Source organism: Podarcis muralis, chromosome 11 (assembly GCF_964188315.1).
Source record: "Podarcis muralis chromosome 11, rPodMur119.hap1.1, whole genome shotgun sequence".
NCBI lineage: Eukaryota > Metazoa > Chordata > Lepidosauria > Squamata > Lacertidae > Podarcis > Podarcis muralis.
The window spans coordinates 40351870-40368834 of NC_135665.1; the positions used below are offsets into that span (position 1 = coordinate 40351870).

At 42.1% G+C, this 16965-nt stretch overlaps 1 protein-coding gene across 9 annotated transcripts in view; it reads right to left on the reverse strand.

Annotated features, from left to right (window-relative positions):
• The window catches only part of MAST4 (microtubule associated serine/threonine kinase family member 4), a 197412-nt gene extending 182290 nt beyond the window's left edge, over window positions 1–15122 (reverse strand). For 2 of the 9 annotated variants that reach the window (XM_077936322.1, XM_028749227.2), the window contains exon 1: window positions 14400–15117. In XM_077936322.1, coding sequence (XP_077792448.1) covers window positions 14400–14762 — 363 coding nt within the window. In that variant the 5' untranslated portion in view covers window positions 14763–15117. Of the gene's footprint in view, window positions 1–14399 lie in introns of all 9 variants that reach the window. The other 7 variants (XM_028749225.2, XM_077936319.1, XM_077936321.1 and 4 more) reach the window with 6 other exon arrangements.
• Window positions 15123–16965: the final 1843 nt, after the last annotated feature.

Sequence of the window (16965 nt, forward strand, 5' to 3'; positions counted from 1 at the left end):
ACTTATTTACCTTAGATGGTGGGTGGTTGCGGACCAATTCCAGGCATGCCTGGAGGATGCAGAGCATTTGTTGTTGTTTTTTTAATAATATTTATTACTTTTGCAACAATTTAAACACTTACCAAAAAAAAAACAAAGAAAAAACAATACATTACAATACAAAGACACTACATAACACTAAAAACTAACAAGACAAAACAAAAACAATTTAAAAACACATCAAAAAAGAAAAAGAGAAAGAAAAGAAAAAAGAAAAAGAAAAAGAAAAAGAAATTTCAGTATCTTATCTTTCTTTCACATATTTCCATGACCTCCTCACACCTCCCTTTTGTATTCCACTTCTATTAATTATTTCAGCAATTCCTTTCCATCTTCCCCTGTTTTCTGTCCTATAATTATCTTAACACATTTTAACCTTATTTTTCCATTAATACTCTATTAATCTATTTGTACTTAATTCCTTATAACCTTTCTACTGAAGCCATATCACTTCATTCCAACGTTCTTCTAACATTCATTAATTTTACAATGTTTCTGTAAATAGTCTTTAAACTTTTTCCAGTCTCCCACCGACTCTTCTCCCTGGTCTCGGATTCTGCCAGTCATTTCCACCAGTTCCATATAGTCCATCAACTTCATCTGCCATTCTTCCCTGGTGGGTAAATCTTGTGTCTTCCAATACTTCGCGATGAGTATTCTTGCTGCTGTTAGTGCATACGGATGCAGAGCATTTGAACCCCTTCCAATTGGGTTTCAAGCCCCATCATGGGACTGAAACCACATCGGTCACGCTGGTTGATGATCTCCAGCAGGCTAGGAACAGAGGTGAAAGCTGTTCCCTGGTTCTGCTGGATTACTCAGCAGCTTTCCATACTGTCGACCACTAGGCCTGGGCAATGTATCAATACGTTGCCCAGGACCAGTATGAGGATCCGACCGTGATGGCTGCTTCACCCAATGGTATATCACAAATGAAACCGCCGCCACCTGTGCCACCAGCGCCCCTAAGGAGAAACGAACTGCAGCCAGGCACTGGTGGCAGAGAGACTAAGGAGTGGCAGCAGTTTCACTCACAATATACCGCTAGGTGAAAATGCCATCGCGCTCTGGCCATCATACAACTGAGGGAGGAACAAGCTACACTGACCTCTGGCAATGGCGTTACATCCAAACTATGGACTGCACAAACTTGATCATGAACGAAACTTCCCTTCCAATTGTGGTTTGTTTGAAGTGAAAGAAACCACAATCCCCAATTCAGATATGATGCTAAGCAAACAATAATGGGTTGTTGTTCTCACTCATGCTAAGCAGGAGCTGTCTAAGATCAACTACTATCATAATGTGCCAAAGTTAAGAGAATTGTGTAAATGTACAAGTGTGCAAGAGCACAATCCTACAAATTCACTCCACACACTATAAGAGTGAAATTAGAACAGTGCTAATAGTAGCTTCAGGACCAGGATTTTCACTAGGACCACAGCAGGGGAGAAAAGGGTAAGTTCTTTCTCCCTTCTTGAGGCAGCCTCAATTCTGATCAGGCTGCCTACACCTACTGTTTTGACTTTTTTAAAATGAAGATGTAATGTAACATGTACTTTAGCCCTAAATTAGAACCACATCAATTGCAGCTTTACGCGGTTTATTCTCAGCAAGGCACATTTCCACAGCAAAACACACACATTAAGCAGCTGGAATTATCTCTGTGCAAAGTAAGATTTTAGATTCCCCAGAGCAGTTTTGAGGAACACAAAAAGAACAAACATTGGAAATTTTTAACTCTACTGAATGTTACAAGCTTTGGAAGAAATAAGTTTTACAAAATGCTTTAAACTATTGCAATAACCACTGCAATAAGTAGCAATAAAATGTGTTTCCAGTATAATGAAACCTCTTCAGCCTCAATGTATGTCATGCCAGACTTTATAAATTCTATGTAAACAAAACAAAACACAACCAGAAGCTTATATAGTACTACAAGCAAGATCCATCAGTTTAAATTCCAGCTGTAGGTGAACTGCAATGCTATAGAATTCACCATGTCTCTTGTTTATATATTCACATTTTAGAAGAGGACAGTTATTTTGTACTCTGGTATCTCTACTCAAGTACAAAATATAAAGTGATGATTGGCCCTTAGTATTTTAGACAAAAGCCTTGCCATGAAGCAGGCTTGTTTTCTAGCTTCCTGGTGACTTCCAACAACCATTCAACATGAAAGCATTTATTTCTGTAGTGCTGTTAATCCCTTCAAGGTATAAAACAAACATTCCAGATTTATGCATTACTATTATGTTATGTCAAACATTATGTTAAAAAGATCAGTTTCATTTATAAAACATGACAGCTGTGGTTTCATTAACATTAAGGAGCTGTTTTAATGACTCAGGATTGGATTGTAAAGATTAAAAACATAAAGATTAAAAATTAAACATTTATGAAATTTAGAATTAGAGCTCATCTACCCCTTCCTCCACAACAAAGAACTCAACTTTTTAAAAATAAGTTCTATTAAAAATCAATTTGGTCTGTCTTATCACTCAAAGTATAACTTTTTCCCATGTTGTCAAGTCTGCTAACCACAAGAAGCAGCCAAGCAACTCAAACTTTAGATCAGAATAGTTGACCATATAATCTATAAATAATTTAGAGCACAGGACAGCTATTTAAGGCCTTTTTTGAACTTTGACAATGAAGAAAGTTCTCACTTTAGGATATTTAAGGAGGCCTAGACATTTACGTCCCAGAGCTCATACCAGTGACATTTGCTGAATTTTATTTTTATTTTTATTTTTTGTTACAACTGAGCCCCAAGTTCATTGTTGTGATTCCCACCCCCCCTTACTAGACAATGAATGTGTATCTGGCAATTTTGTACAGGAGCACTGACCAAACCACAGTATAAAGGAACATTAAAGGTCTTCCAGCCTAATTTTAGAAGCAAAACATGCATATTTGCTAGTAAAAATTAATTAATAGTACCTTTTGGAGCTATATACCCAACTGTATATATCCAAAAGCTTACACATTACCCCATCATAAAATTGGCAATGTTCCTCCACTATAAAAGGACCCACTTACAGCCTGCTATCTATTTATTGTGCCTATAGTTCCTCTTTTGTCAGAGAAGTTTGCTGCTAGCATGTCATCACTTTCTTAGATGTCACATGAGAGTCATAGTCCACAAAGCTCTTCACTATTGCTATTGCTGCCATTCTACTTAGCAATGCAGCTAAATGGGATACTTAGAAATATGGCATCTATTAAATATCATCTGCCTTGCTGAGGGGCAAAACATTCAGACTCCACTGAGCGCATTGAACCAGGGGACGCTTACAATATAACAAGAATTATTGAAAATGGACAAAGCTGGAGGCACTCACACATAGGAAATATCGTAGTTATCTAGGAACCATCACAACAGTAAATCATATGGCCTCTAGCAAGCAAAGACTCCCAGAAATCCATGTGAAAGGGCTTAGAGGTAGAAACAATTAAATGACTCTTCCATTACTTTTAAGCACAATTAAGTGTTGTATACCAAGACACAATAATAAATTGCACTGGCTTTTCATCACAGAACATGGGCTCTTATTTTATCTTTTAATTGTCTCTATTGACAGTGACAGCAATAGAAATGATAAATTAATATTCCTGTTTTTTTGTTTCACCCACCGATCTCTCAACCTACTTCCAGATGATTAGCCCAATCATTACACTTCCACTGTAAGCTAATTTTGCTGCATTTGCAGCACCGTAATGACCTCCATGGGGCGCAAGGTCCTGGACCCAGATGACAAGACCCCACTCTCAGCCCCACTGATGTGGTACAAAGGAAAGGAAAGGAAAGCTTGGTTGCAGGAGTTGCCAGAAGGAGGCATACAAGATGCCATCCACGAAAGATGCATGCACACAAAAGCTTATAGCCAGAACAAACTTAGTTGGTCTCTATGGTGCTACTGGACTTTTTTTTAAATTTTTTAAATTTATTTTATCAGAATATATGTACATCACATTATGTTCTAGCCACACTAATCAACATGACACAGCTGCTGTACATGGAGCCATCTGAAGCTCAGCACATTCAAAATAATGACCAATGCCATCTTTTGATTACTTTTTTTATATAAAAAAAATTAATTATTACCTAAAACAGTATTCCCAAATATATATTGTTATTAGCTATGCCTATGAAATGGTGTATTGTATGTTTTAAAGTTTTAGGTGTTTTTATTCATTTTATAAATATTTTATATTTATTTTTAATTGTATCATTTTATCACTTTGGTTTGCCACCCTGGGATCCTCTGGGAGAAGGGTAGGATAATAATTTAATAAATGAATGTTCAACACTTTCCTCCTACACTATTTCCCTCAAAACTGGTATTATAGTATGTATATGTTCCCTTGCAAATCAAATGAGAACTTTGCTGGGATTTATAGATCACTTTCTTCTCTCTATAGCTTTTTTTGGAGGGGGAGGGAGACACTCCACTGAAAAATATTGTGGCCTGAAAAAATGAAATAGTGCCCAGATTGTGTAATATCTGATCCTTTTTAAGACAATCTTGATTTCAATTTGCCCTTTAAAAAGGCAAGACCAGTGGGATTTCAGAACCACTGCACACTGCCACTGAATACTAATGGCAACCTGCCATTGACTTTCAATTACAGCTTGAAATCGCAAACTAAGTAATGCTTGTTTATAAGAGAAAACTAAAAAGTCTGTTACAGAGATTTTGGAGGAAAATGAAGTAGGTCACAAAACAAAGATTTCAAACATATTTATACCATAGTGAAGCAGTTTGTGTCATAAGAGAAACTGAGTATTAACCTCAGACACTGTTTCTCAATGAAGTCCTCCTCACAGTTAGACCGATTGAAATCAATGAGCTTAAAGTTACTTAAGTCTACTGAATTTAATGCAGCTCTTCCAAGTATGACTAATGTTGGGTATCACTCAAAATGTGAAAGGTTTTTAAAGTCCCTATCAGACTTGCTTCTCTAAAGCCAACAGAATAACTTAGGAACATAGGAAGCTACACTATACTTAAACCATAGGTTCATCTAGATCAGTATTGTCTGCACTGATCAACAGTAGCCTTCCAGGTTTTCAGATAGGTGTCCCTCCCTGCCTTATCTAGAGATGCAGGAGATTAAACCTAGGACCTAAATTGCTCTACCAATGAAATATGGTCCTTCTCCCAAGTTTGTTTTGGTTGTTTGGTTGTTTTTCTGGGGGGGGAGAGAAGCCAAACAATAAAACCTGCCAAAGTATTTTATAAAACATGGAATCTTGAAAAAGGATGCATAAAGTGTTTGTCTCACGCTGCCATTAAGTTCACAGGGTGATGCTGGTACAGTCACAATTTCTCATTCTAATTTACTTCACAGTATTGTTGAGAGGATTAAATGAGGAAAGAGGAACCGCGTGTGCTGCCCTGATGCCATGAATGATTTAAAAAACTCCTCTGTAAATGTTATCAATGTGTCTTACCCACCGGTTATACTTGCTTATTTACCCCTGAATACCAATTTGCCCCCAAGTTTGACAAATAAATAATTTGTCACAGAATAAGGCTGGCTACCAAACTCTGGTCCTAGCACCAGTTTTTAAAAGACCAATTGGATGCCAAAAACTGATCTGGAAATCAGAAAGAGCTGTCAAAAAAACAATTCAGTGCATGAATAAAACAAGTAGAAGACAACACATAACTAATACACACAGCTGTCACAGGCTCAAATTATTGGGCAAATACCTACAGAAAGAAGTATAACGAAGAGAACAGTAAACTTCCACAAAAATAAATGATTACAATATAGTTTTCTTCATTTATGCCAAGTGTCCATAACTGCAAATATTAGATGGTGGGGGTGGGGTGGGATTTTCTTATGGGAACAGAATGACTGATGACCCAGCAGATGGGAAAGAGATATTCTACTCTAACATTTGGCTCAGAACAATCCTCTGCTGTGTTGTCTGCTGTCAGTGCTCTACATTTTATAAAACAACACATTAGTTAGCATTTTTTCAAATGCAATTCTGCCCTTAACACCACTTACATCTTTCTCGGCTGGGCAGGGGAATTGAGTCAGTATGTCAATTCTGCCAAAGTTTCTGTTCTGCTTCCTCCTCATTATCACACCAACACAATGGTTTTTTAAATGGAAGAAGGGTGCTACATGATACTACATCAAGGGATGAGTGTCTAAAGGGCTGTATAAACTTCTCAAACTTATTAAATGTTGTCACCCAATAACTGAGACAACACTGCAGAATAAACTGTGAAGTCTCCACTATACTGTAACTGGTTTCAGGTGGAAAGTATGATCACTTATAAATAGCCTTATTTTAGAAGCGCAATTGTTCTGGACTAAAACCACGTATGAATCATACTGCTCTAAATCAGGTAAAAGGTAAAAAAAGGTAAAGGACCCCTGGACAGTTAAGCCCAGTCAAAGGCAACTATGGGGTGCAGTGCTCATCTCGCTTCAGGCCAAGGGAGCCAGCATTTGTCCAGGCAGCTTTCTGGGTCATGTGGCCAGCATGGCTAAACCGCAACGGAACGCAACACCATGACAGAAGCCAGAGCACACAGAAACGCCATTTACCTTCCCACCACAGTGGTACCTATTTATCTACTTGCACAGGTGTGCTTTTGAACTGCTAGGTTAGCAGAAGCTGGGACAGAGCAACGGGAGCTCACCACCACCACACAAATTTGAACTGCTGACCTTCCAATCAGCAAGCCCAAGAGACTCAGTGGTTTACCCCAACTTGAAGGGGATGGCCTCTTCCATGATTGAGAATTCCATGGACAATACAGAACAGCAGCAGCTAGTCTGGGAGTAAGACCTGGACCTCACTTAAAATGACCTCTACCAAGATGCAGGAAGTTACTGTACTCGGGAATCACTACTGGCTGGTAACTGGTGTACTCTGATAATGTTGAAGTTTGCCTTCCTTATGATGGAAAGTCTGGGGCAACAGAGCACATGCACATGTGGTGGGGTTGCCTTACACTTTCTGTATTTTGGTCAGAAATATTTCACAAAGTTTTTGACACCAGTGATCAGAACTTAGAAACTGGATCGAGCAGTACTAAATTTGTCTTTGGACATTGATCTCAGTAGTGTATACAATTTTAGAGTTCTTTCTCCTTGTTGCAGTGTGACCAATTTGATATACTGAATGAACCTTGGTGTTTTGCTACCTTAACTAGCTATTTAATTTGTCCTGTCTGACTACTGGGCTTTCCCTTCTGCTCTGTCAGTCTTATTTTGCTGTAATGTATCTCCATCCTCACTCACCAAATCCTTACTCACCAAAACAGTGACAAACCAAGATGTGTGTGTTGCTTTTCTCTAACAATCTTTCTGAATTTCCTTATAGTTTCAAAATTTAACAATGTCTTAAACCAGTCTCAAGAATTATTACATTTCTCAATTTCTGTTGCATTTTTTTCTTTTGTACTATGCAGTCATTATTCAAACATTAGATTCAATTCCTTCAGTTTTCGTAGCATCTATGTCTATTTTAAAATGCTGCTAATGTAGTTGTTTGGTACTCAGATTACAAGAGAACAAGCAAAGGAGCACTGATAACATTGAAGTATATTTATGAAGTCGTTTGACATAGCAATTTATTTCAACCCAGGTGTTCTTATCTCAAGTAGCACACCACCATAAAACTTGAGAATGTCACTATTATACTCAACTATGCATGCACACATTGTTAGTTTTTACAAGATGCACTGTGAAAATGAACTTGAGATGAACATTTTTAAGTAGGAGCTACATACATCTTCAACGATCATAAAGCGCTGTAATAAACATGGAACTATAAACATCAGTTAACTATGGACTTTAAAAACAATGCAGTATTTTAAAAGTGATATGACATTTTAAAATGTCAGAGCATGCCATGTGGAAAAGTACAAGGAAACTTTCATGAGTGTGATTTTATAAAACTCTTTCATGAGTGTGGTTTTATCAAATCCTTTTTATAAAATACCAAAAGTTAGAGCATTTATACCAGGACTGGGGAACTAGCGGTGCTCAAAATACTGCTGGTGTACAGCACCAGCATCCCTGACAATTGGCCATAATGTCAGAAACTGGTGTTAGAAGGAAATATCATCTGGAGGGTCAGAACTTCCTCATCTCTCATTTATATAACTGTCACTAAGATATTTGTAGGAGAGACTATGTATTCCCCCCAGTGGCTGCTTGATAGAATAAACACCACTTCAGTCTACTGGGTGCTATGTACAATTGTATGAGCTATTACTGATAACTACTAGAAGTTCACACAGGCTTCATGTTCACTTAAAATAGCAGAAAAGGTTATTTACTTGCAATGCAATTCCATTCATATCTATTCAGAAGTAAGTTACAGAAGTAAGGTCAATAGGATTTACTCCCTGATAAAAGTGTATAAGACTGTAACCCAAGGCATTCCATTGCTACCAAACATTCAAGTTGGCCACTTATGAAAAAAATCTAAAGCAACACTGATGGCGTTGTTACTTTGGTCCCTTTTCTTTTCTATATCTTGTAAGGTAGAGAATAAGCTGTGTTTATTTAAACACATGGGCTTATTTTTCTGTAATCTTTGTTTAGAACTAATTATTTTATATTTGTATCCCATCAATCCTCCAAGGATCTAAGGATGGTATACATGAGGTTATCCTATTGTATCCTTATAGAAAGGTGAAAGTTAGAAACCGGATTTCACAACGACCATCCAAAGCAAGCTTCATCGCTCAAAGGGATATCAGGGCCAAGCTCTCACAGTCCAAGTCCATCTACTATACTATACTATACTTCAGTGTAACAAAAACAGAGGTCGCCCCTCAGGAAGCTTGTGATCAAACATTTGACACAGAAGCAAGCATGAAATAGGCAACAAATAGAATGAAGGAGTTTGGAGTAACATTGTTGGGGAAATAAATATATGGATACAAATTCCGTACATTTGCTAAGTAAGGAATGTGCCTTAATCAGCCCAATATGAATTTGCTATTCTGATGTTAAGCACGATCTACCACCAAACTCTACCAACAATTAGAGCAACCTGCCTGAAATTCTGTCTAATTGCTCTTCTCCTTACAGATAACAAAACAGAGCGGAACATGGAAACGCATCACTTTAAATAAATTTTCAGTCTCTAACGTTGCAGAAATGCAGTGTTTGAGCAGGTAATTAGATCTAATAGATTGAAATCATGCCAACGCCTGCAGTTAGAGCTCCAAAGAAAAAGTATTTCAGCTGTCACAGTATTAGTGATCCTTCTAACTAACTAGTGACAGCTCTAGAAATAAGGCAGCTTTGTAGTTTTCAGTGTGGTTTAAAAAAAATATGCAGTTGGGTTTTCTTTCCAGTGTGTAGTAATAAATGAGATATGGGTTGGCAACAGATAAAAGAAAATCGTTAACAAATCTAGAATGCAATTACAATCAAATTCAATATTAAGGGAAATAGATGAAGTTTCACACACAAAAATAAGCAAACATGCGGGGGGGGGAAACCCCACCACCAACTGTTAATTTCCTAAAGGATGCATTTTATGAAATGACCTCTAGAAATACCAGTTAGTGTACTACATCAAAAGGCAACACTTTTTGGTGATCACGGACATTAAGTGACAGGTCACTGTGTTATGGTAATGTGTTGGTAATGCCAGGGTCCCATGTGTTAGGTCCTCCCTTCCTATAGAGCATAAATACAACTCAAAGCTACACAAGTGGGAAACCGCACACTGCTTTTCTTTTGATCTTCCTAGATACAAGGCGCCTCTTGAGTTCTCACTATCATTGGTCTTCCCATGTCTCATTGAGACATTTTCAAAGCTATAGTGAAGACCACATAGGGATGGGGGAACTTTGCCACCCTGTCTCAAGCTGATAGCCACCAATATTAAAAACAGGGAACAAGTTTTTCCCCAGTTCAAGAGAATAACTACTGAAACTGCAACTAATCCAGAATGTGGCAGCTAGACTGGTGACTGGGAGTGGCCGCCGAGACCACATAACACCAGTCTTGAAAACCTACATTGGCTCCCAGTACGTTTCCGAGCACAATTCAAAGTGTTGGTGCTGACCTTTAAAGCCCTAAACAGCCTCAGTCCAGTATACTTGAAGGAGCATCTCCACCCCCATTGTTCAGCCTGGACACTGAGGTCCAGCGCTGAGGGCCTTCTGGTGGTTTCCTCACTGTGAGAAGTGAGGTTACAGGGAACCAGGCAGAGGGCCTTCTCGGTGGTGGCACCCACCCTGTGGAATGCCCTCCCATCAGATATCAAAGAAATAAACAACTACCTCACATTTAGAAGACATCTGAAGGCAGCCCTGTTTAAGAAAGTTTTTAATGACTGATGTCTTAATGTATTTTTAATCTTTTGTTGGAAGCCCAGAGTGGCTGGAGAAACCCAGCCAGATGGATGGGGTATAAATAAATAAATTATTATTATTATTATTATTATTATTATTATTATTATTATCATCATCATCATCATCATTGCTTTATAAATGCTTACAAATTCATTTTTCACATACAGAGCAAGCATTTTTTCAGACACTTACTGATATGCTGAACCACACATAGCATGTGATTTTTCAAAGGGAAGCTGTGTCACCAAAAACCACCTCAGAGGAAAGAGGACTACTTTTCCAACCACACCACCAAACATCTCTGTCACCCAATCACCTGTACTCAGTATGTTGGGCACTGCTGGTACCAACATTAGTCCAATGAAAAATCACACACCACAAGGTGGTGAAGAGGAAGAGGCAGAACTGGATGTGCAGTGGCAGAGAAGCCGACCTGAAAGTAGGCAAAGGATCACTCATGGTCCCCAGATTACTGTTTGAGGAAACACTGGCTGACACTATTACAGCAACTTATACTCATCTATCTAGTGTTGCCCCATTTCTCTGAAAGAGAAACTCTGAAAGAGTTGCATTGCTATTTGTGGATGCCGTGACTTTTCAAAGACCTTATGTTCAAACCCAGGGCTCACCTTTAGCCCAAACATGAATTATGGGGCCAATTTTTAACTCCCCCCCCCCTCTGTATATGGTATGGTTGTGGTGCTCTTGGTGCTAACCCACCTTAGGTCAGACTGCAAGCCAACAGTTAAAGATTCATGTTTTAATGCACTCTTCTATTACAGAATTCCTTTCTTAACAACACAGTCCTTGCCACTTAAAGGCAGCAGAAGCATCATAGCAGTTTTAAATGAAATATGCACCACAGCAGATATAAAGACAAATGGCTTCTATATATACTGGCAAACTGAGATTTATAGAAATGTTATGAGTCTGATTTTAATTTACGAGACTTATGAGCAAATAATTATCATTATGTGTTCTTCCACTTTTAGTATTGGCCCCTAGTACTGGGATTTGATCACTGCATTTGGACATAACAACTCAGACTCCCCACCCCTCCCCTGGAACTGCCACATGGCATTGAACACAAGCTTCTGCTTCCATTTTACATTAGCTGTAATTTAGTATGTTGCCCATCGTCTAAAGTGCAGTTATTCTTAATTATGCTTAATGAAAACAAGCCTGGATCATAAACAATATTTGAAGTTGGCTTGCTTCCATTAAACTAAGTCAAGATTAAACACAGTTTATCCAGGTGAGGAAAACAAAGCAAACTACAGTTAATCAAAAAGAAACACTAACTCCTTTTCACTGCCACATCTTACAGGAGGGGAAGAGCACAAACATAGGAGAAAGCTAGACTTGTTCTCATGTCAAACTATGACTAAGAACCAATCCAGACAACGCCTTACTTTTTTCACAGACTTCCTACTAATATTGGGCAGGCCCAACAGTTTTTCCTTAACTATAAAAAGTTTGAGAGCTCCATTTAAAGTCAGAAATAGCTCTGTTCTACCTGAGTAGATATCCATTTGTTTATCCACTGCATATCATAGGCCAAGCATAGCATACGCTTAAGGTTCAATTTCAACCATGAGCAAATTTGCTGACTGCAACAAAGCTGTGGAACAATACATGATAGCAATGTACACCAGAAACTGCAAAGTGCCCTGGAATAATTAGTGAAGATAGTATAAAATTATATACCTAAGTTAAAAAAACCTGCTAATGTACAAAATGAAGCAGTGAAGTATGGCATCAGCAGTCACTTTCTCAAAAATAAAACCAGATTCTATTGCTGTCCCATTATTTTATCCATTCTAAGCTTCTTGCGTGACATGGTTAACATTCATTGACCATTCTGAAAATCAGAGAGTGTAAACTACAAAAGGAATCTGAAAGTATACATCACCTAAGACACTTGTCACTAAAAAGTATTACCACTAGTTGTGAAAGTGCTCAGACTTCACCTTAAGCTATACTTTCTCATACGCATGCTATTGACACATGCTAATTTTATTAATTTGGACATATCATTTTTCAAAATTCAGATATGAATGCATGTAGACTGAAGTGTGTGAACACTTTCACCCAACAGATCACTTGCAAAATCACCCATTATTCCATAAAACTATGCTGTTTAGCTCTTCCAAGATTACTGTCAACTGGAAGCAAAGGATGTAATGAATGCTTGACACCAAGTTCACACCCTAGTAGCTATAATACCCAGAAGCAAAATCCGCAGGAAAAGAAGTAGACTTAAGTTACTAGCAGTATTCAAAACTCCCATTGTTCTAGATGCATTTTGCGACAGGAAACCTCATTAGTGCAAGCAATTTCTGAGCTCTGGATGCAGTACTGCACCTAAGATTTCAGATTAAAACTGCAGAGTAGAAGGAAAGGAGGACTTCTTTCCCCTTCCCACTTCAGCTACTCTCTGAAGACTGGAGAAGAGACCCTCTTGAGAATATTAAGGGGGTGGACAGGGGAAGAACTAGACGATATGAAAAATGAACATAGTATTTCAGCTGCAGTGCCATTCGTTTTCAGCTTTTGTTATTAAAAAGTGCTCCTAGACATTCCGTTAGGTTTAAGGTGCCATTTACCTCCTAGCTTTCATATCTCAGTTTCTAACACTGGTTACTTAGGAACAGATATTGGGCCATCTGTTTGCAAACACTACCCACCCACCCACCCACCCACCCTAGGACTATGCACCTGCTCAGGACCATTTCTTAGTGTTTCCGGCTTTGAGCCCCTAGCATTTGAGAACAGATGCCAAGAAGGAGCACTGGCATAAAATAAATCCTGTTTCCCTACAATGTCAGCCCTTCTCTAGAACAGAGGGAAGCTTGAAATAGAGTTGTGTAACCTTGCAACCTAGTTCAGCCACTCAGGCAAACAGATTCTTTATTCACAGAGGGCAGCCGCCAAGTTTGTGAAGACAGAAGCAGCTTTCTTCGCCTAACCAGAGTTTTAAAAAGGATACAAGGCCTCTGCACATCTGTAACTCTTAATTACAGGCCCCGTCTTCAAGAGCAGCCACCCATACACACATTCGCCCAAAATTCCTCAAGTTTCAGAACTCTCCAGTTAAAGGTACTGCCTCCTCACCAAAACCAAAGTAGTATTTAAAGACACTGGTGGGCAATGCTGACTTCACAGGCATTCCTCTGGAATTTGTCTCCTCTTCTCAAAGATTTCTGCCCCCAGAGGCTGCCCCCACTGAAAAGAAGCAGCAGGCATGCTTATGTTCCACTTCCCACTATGTTACCCTGGGGTTCTAATACAGTACAGCTAATAATAATAATAATTTATTATTTATACCCCGCCCATGGTTTCCCCAGCCACTCTGGGCGGCTTCCAACAAAACACTAAAATACAATAACCTATTAAACATTAAAACATAGCCAAGCTACCGAAGGCTCTGATAACGAGCGCTCGGGCTATAAAAGCACAAGCCCCCTGCTGGGGGGAAAAAATATTTCAACTCTGCTGCTCTCGGGACAGTTTGCTCCTCGGCTGTGCCATTTCAAGCGGCCACCGTGCATCCCCACGTGCAAGCACGTCGCCGGTGGCTCGCCGACCCCCACAATACAAGCACGCGCTGGCTGAGCATGAAAGGGACTCCGAGGCGCAACCCGAAGGGGCGGGGAAGGAAGCAAGCTCCGGGAGCCTCAATTGCGGCAAGCCGCAGGGAACGCGGAGGAGAGACATCAACACAGCCCTCAAAGTCAACCTGGGAGGGGCAGGCCCGCCCGTCAACACCGGGCAGGGAGCCCAACCCTGGGCGAGCCCGAGGCGGGGGGGGGGGAGAGGCAGCGCGGCGGGCCACGTCCAGCAGCCACCCCACTTCCCGCCACAATTGGCCAGGGCTCGCCCCGTGGGCGGCAACCGGGAGGCGGAGGAGCCTGCGGGCGCCGTCTTCGCCGCCCCTTCGCACACGTCTGGGCTCCCCCCGTCGGCGGCGGGGAATGAGGTCTCCCTCCCCACACAGTATCCTCGCACCTCCTCGTCCTGCTCCTCCAGCGAGGCGTCGCTCTCGGGACGAAAGTGGCCGCCGCCTCCGCCACTGGCCGAGTCCTCTTCCTCCTCGCTCCCCCGACGGCGCTGCCCCTCGCCCAACACATGGTCGCCCTTCTCCCCGGCGAGGGGGAAAGAAGCCGCCGCCGCCGCCACCTGCCGCTGGGGGGCGCCGCGGCTGAGGGGGGCAGCGAAGCCCGTCCCGCCGAGCTGCCCGGCTGAGGCATCGCCGTCGCCCTCCTCGGAGAGAGTTTGCGAGCCTGACGAGCTGGAAGAAGAGGACGAGACCCTCCGGCCGCCGCCGTAATCTTGCCGCTGCTGCTGCTCGGCGGAAACTTTCTCGCCCATCGCCGCCGCTAAGTCCTGAGGGGAGACAACCGCCGCCGCCGCCTGGGCGGGTCGGGGAAGAAAGTCAGCCGCCCGCCTCTTCTTCCAGCAACGGCAGCATCCTCCGCCGGGAAGGGGAAAGGGGAACACCGAGCCCAGGCACCGCCTAGCGGCTTGCTGCTACCCGCATCGCTTTCCGCTGTCCCAAGCGCGGAAACGCCGCCGGCGGGGAAGCCGCTCCTGGGAGGCGGCGGCAGCGGCGGGGAGCCTGAGCTGTGGGGCTCCGGGAGAGCAGCCCGCTGCCTCCGCCGGCCCCTGAGAGGGCTGCCGCCTTCCGCGGACCTGCCTCCGGGCCATGGGCGGGGGGGAGACGGGCAGCCCGCCGAGCCAATGGCGGAGGCGGTGGGTGGGCCCTGCCGAGGGAGGGCTCGCGAGCCCGACGCGAGTGAGCGGCAGGTAAGGGGAGCGAGGCGAGGAAGGCGGGGGGAAAGCCGCCGCAAAAACAGAGCGCGAGGCGTGGATCCTGCGCGCGCCCCGACTTGGGAACACGCCCTTTGGACGCGGCGCCGGCGGCGGGACTTCAGCTTTTCAGGAGAACGTTATCAATCAGTGCCTGGTATTGCGCTGCCCCGCTGCGCAATACAGTATTTTATTTTTTGCAGGCGTAAACTGACAGCTAGTCCCTGCGGAGCCCATTGGGACTTTTATTATTTATTTATTCACGTGCCGCCTTTCTACCAAAAGGTATGCAAGGTGGTTTGCAAATATTTGTAGTAACAACCCCTAAGTCGTCTCGGCGTAGCCGCCACAAAACTTACTTTCGAGTAAAGCTGCTAGCTAGGGACTGGCGTGTTAGGCGGTAAAGCTAAACCTACAAATAAATCCCATTGAAGTAAGCGGGGCTCGCTTCCCGCGGCGCTTGGTTGGGACCGGGCGATAGAAAAGGATGGGGGGCGGGGTGCAAGGGAGTTGCGTTTCTACAACAACCGTTTTGCGGGCCGAGTGTGTGTGTGCATAACCGGGAGCACGATTTCGGGAATCAGCAGCTCGTGCCAGATGGGCTCTCAGATTACCCCCCCCCCTCAGCTGTGGAGCTTGGCTGAGTTGCCTTGGGCGCCTCTGTCTCAACCTCACCTACCACAACTGGCTCGATGCAGAGTCTAAAATGGTATTTGGAACTTCTTGGGGGAAAGAGGGCATGAAAACGATATGCATTAATAAATAACCCGTCTGGTTAGCAGGTTATTTATTTATTTATTTATTTAAAAGTCACAATATTCTTTTGGAGATCGTCTTCACTATTTCAAAGGCAGAGGTGGGGAACCCATGGAGCCAAAGTAAATCTTCTCTCATGAGCAATCTCCCAGGGACCACTTTATATGCGGCTTATATGCCTAAATGTCTGTAGCAGGCAGAGACAGATGCAAAAGTGAACAGGGTCAGAGGCAAAACTGGTTGAAGTAAGGAATATGACTCTTACCTTTCTACAGGTGCTTATGTTCCAACCATGCGAAATCTGGAGGTTTCTACTCATTCCTGTCCATCCAAGAAGCATTATCACAATAAGGGCAAAAAGGACTCACGGGAGGTGCAGTCCAGAGCCACTGGCCTGGCATAGCGGCGCATAGCCTGAGGACAGTCCCAAGTGCTTGCCTGGGTGTCTGCAGAAATAATTCAGGCAGTGTGGGCGCATATGTGTGACTTGTACCTGCAGGTTGCTGTCTTACAACTGAAGCCTGAGTACTGTACCTCATGGTGCTGAAGAGAAGCCGTGGTGATTTAATGTATTGTATGGGATTATACATTTCAGAACTTCTAACAAATTGCTTTATTTGTCCATTTAACAATAACAAAGTAAGGCACTTGAAAGACATACAGTTTTTATTTGTCCATAGAACACTGTAGGACTCCAAACCAAATTAAAAAAACTAGCTTGGCTCTGTTGGATGCCAGGCATAAGGTCTGAAGCCAGTCAGACTTTTTTTTTTTGTTAACGCATATCCATCCATAACATAAAGAAAAACACAATACAAAGTGGGTCACTTGTTAAACGAAAACTGGAGTCTTCAAGGGTCTTGGCCAAAACAGTCAATAACAAGGAGTTACTTCTGAACATGTTGACTAGCTGGATGGCTACATTAAAATAAATACATTTAGGATTCAGGTGAAGGGAGCACCCACAAGAGCTGGCCAGAGAAGCCTACATTCAGCGCCTAGGCTAGAA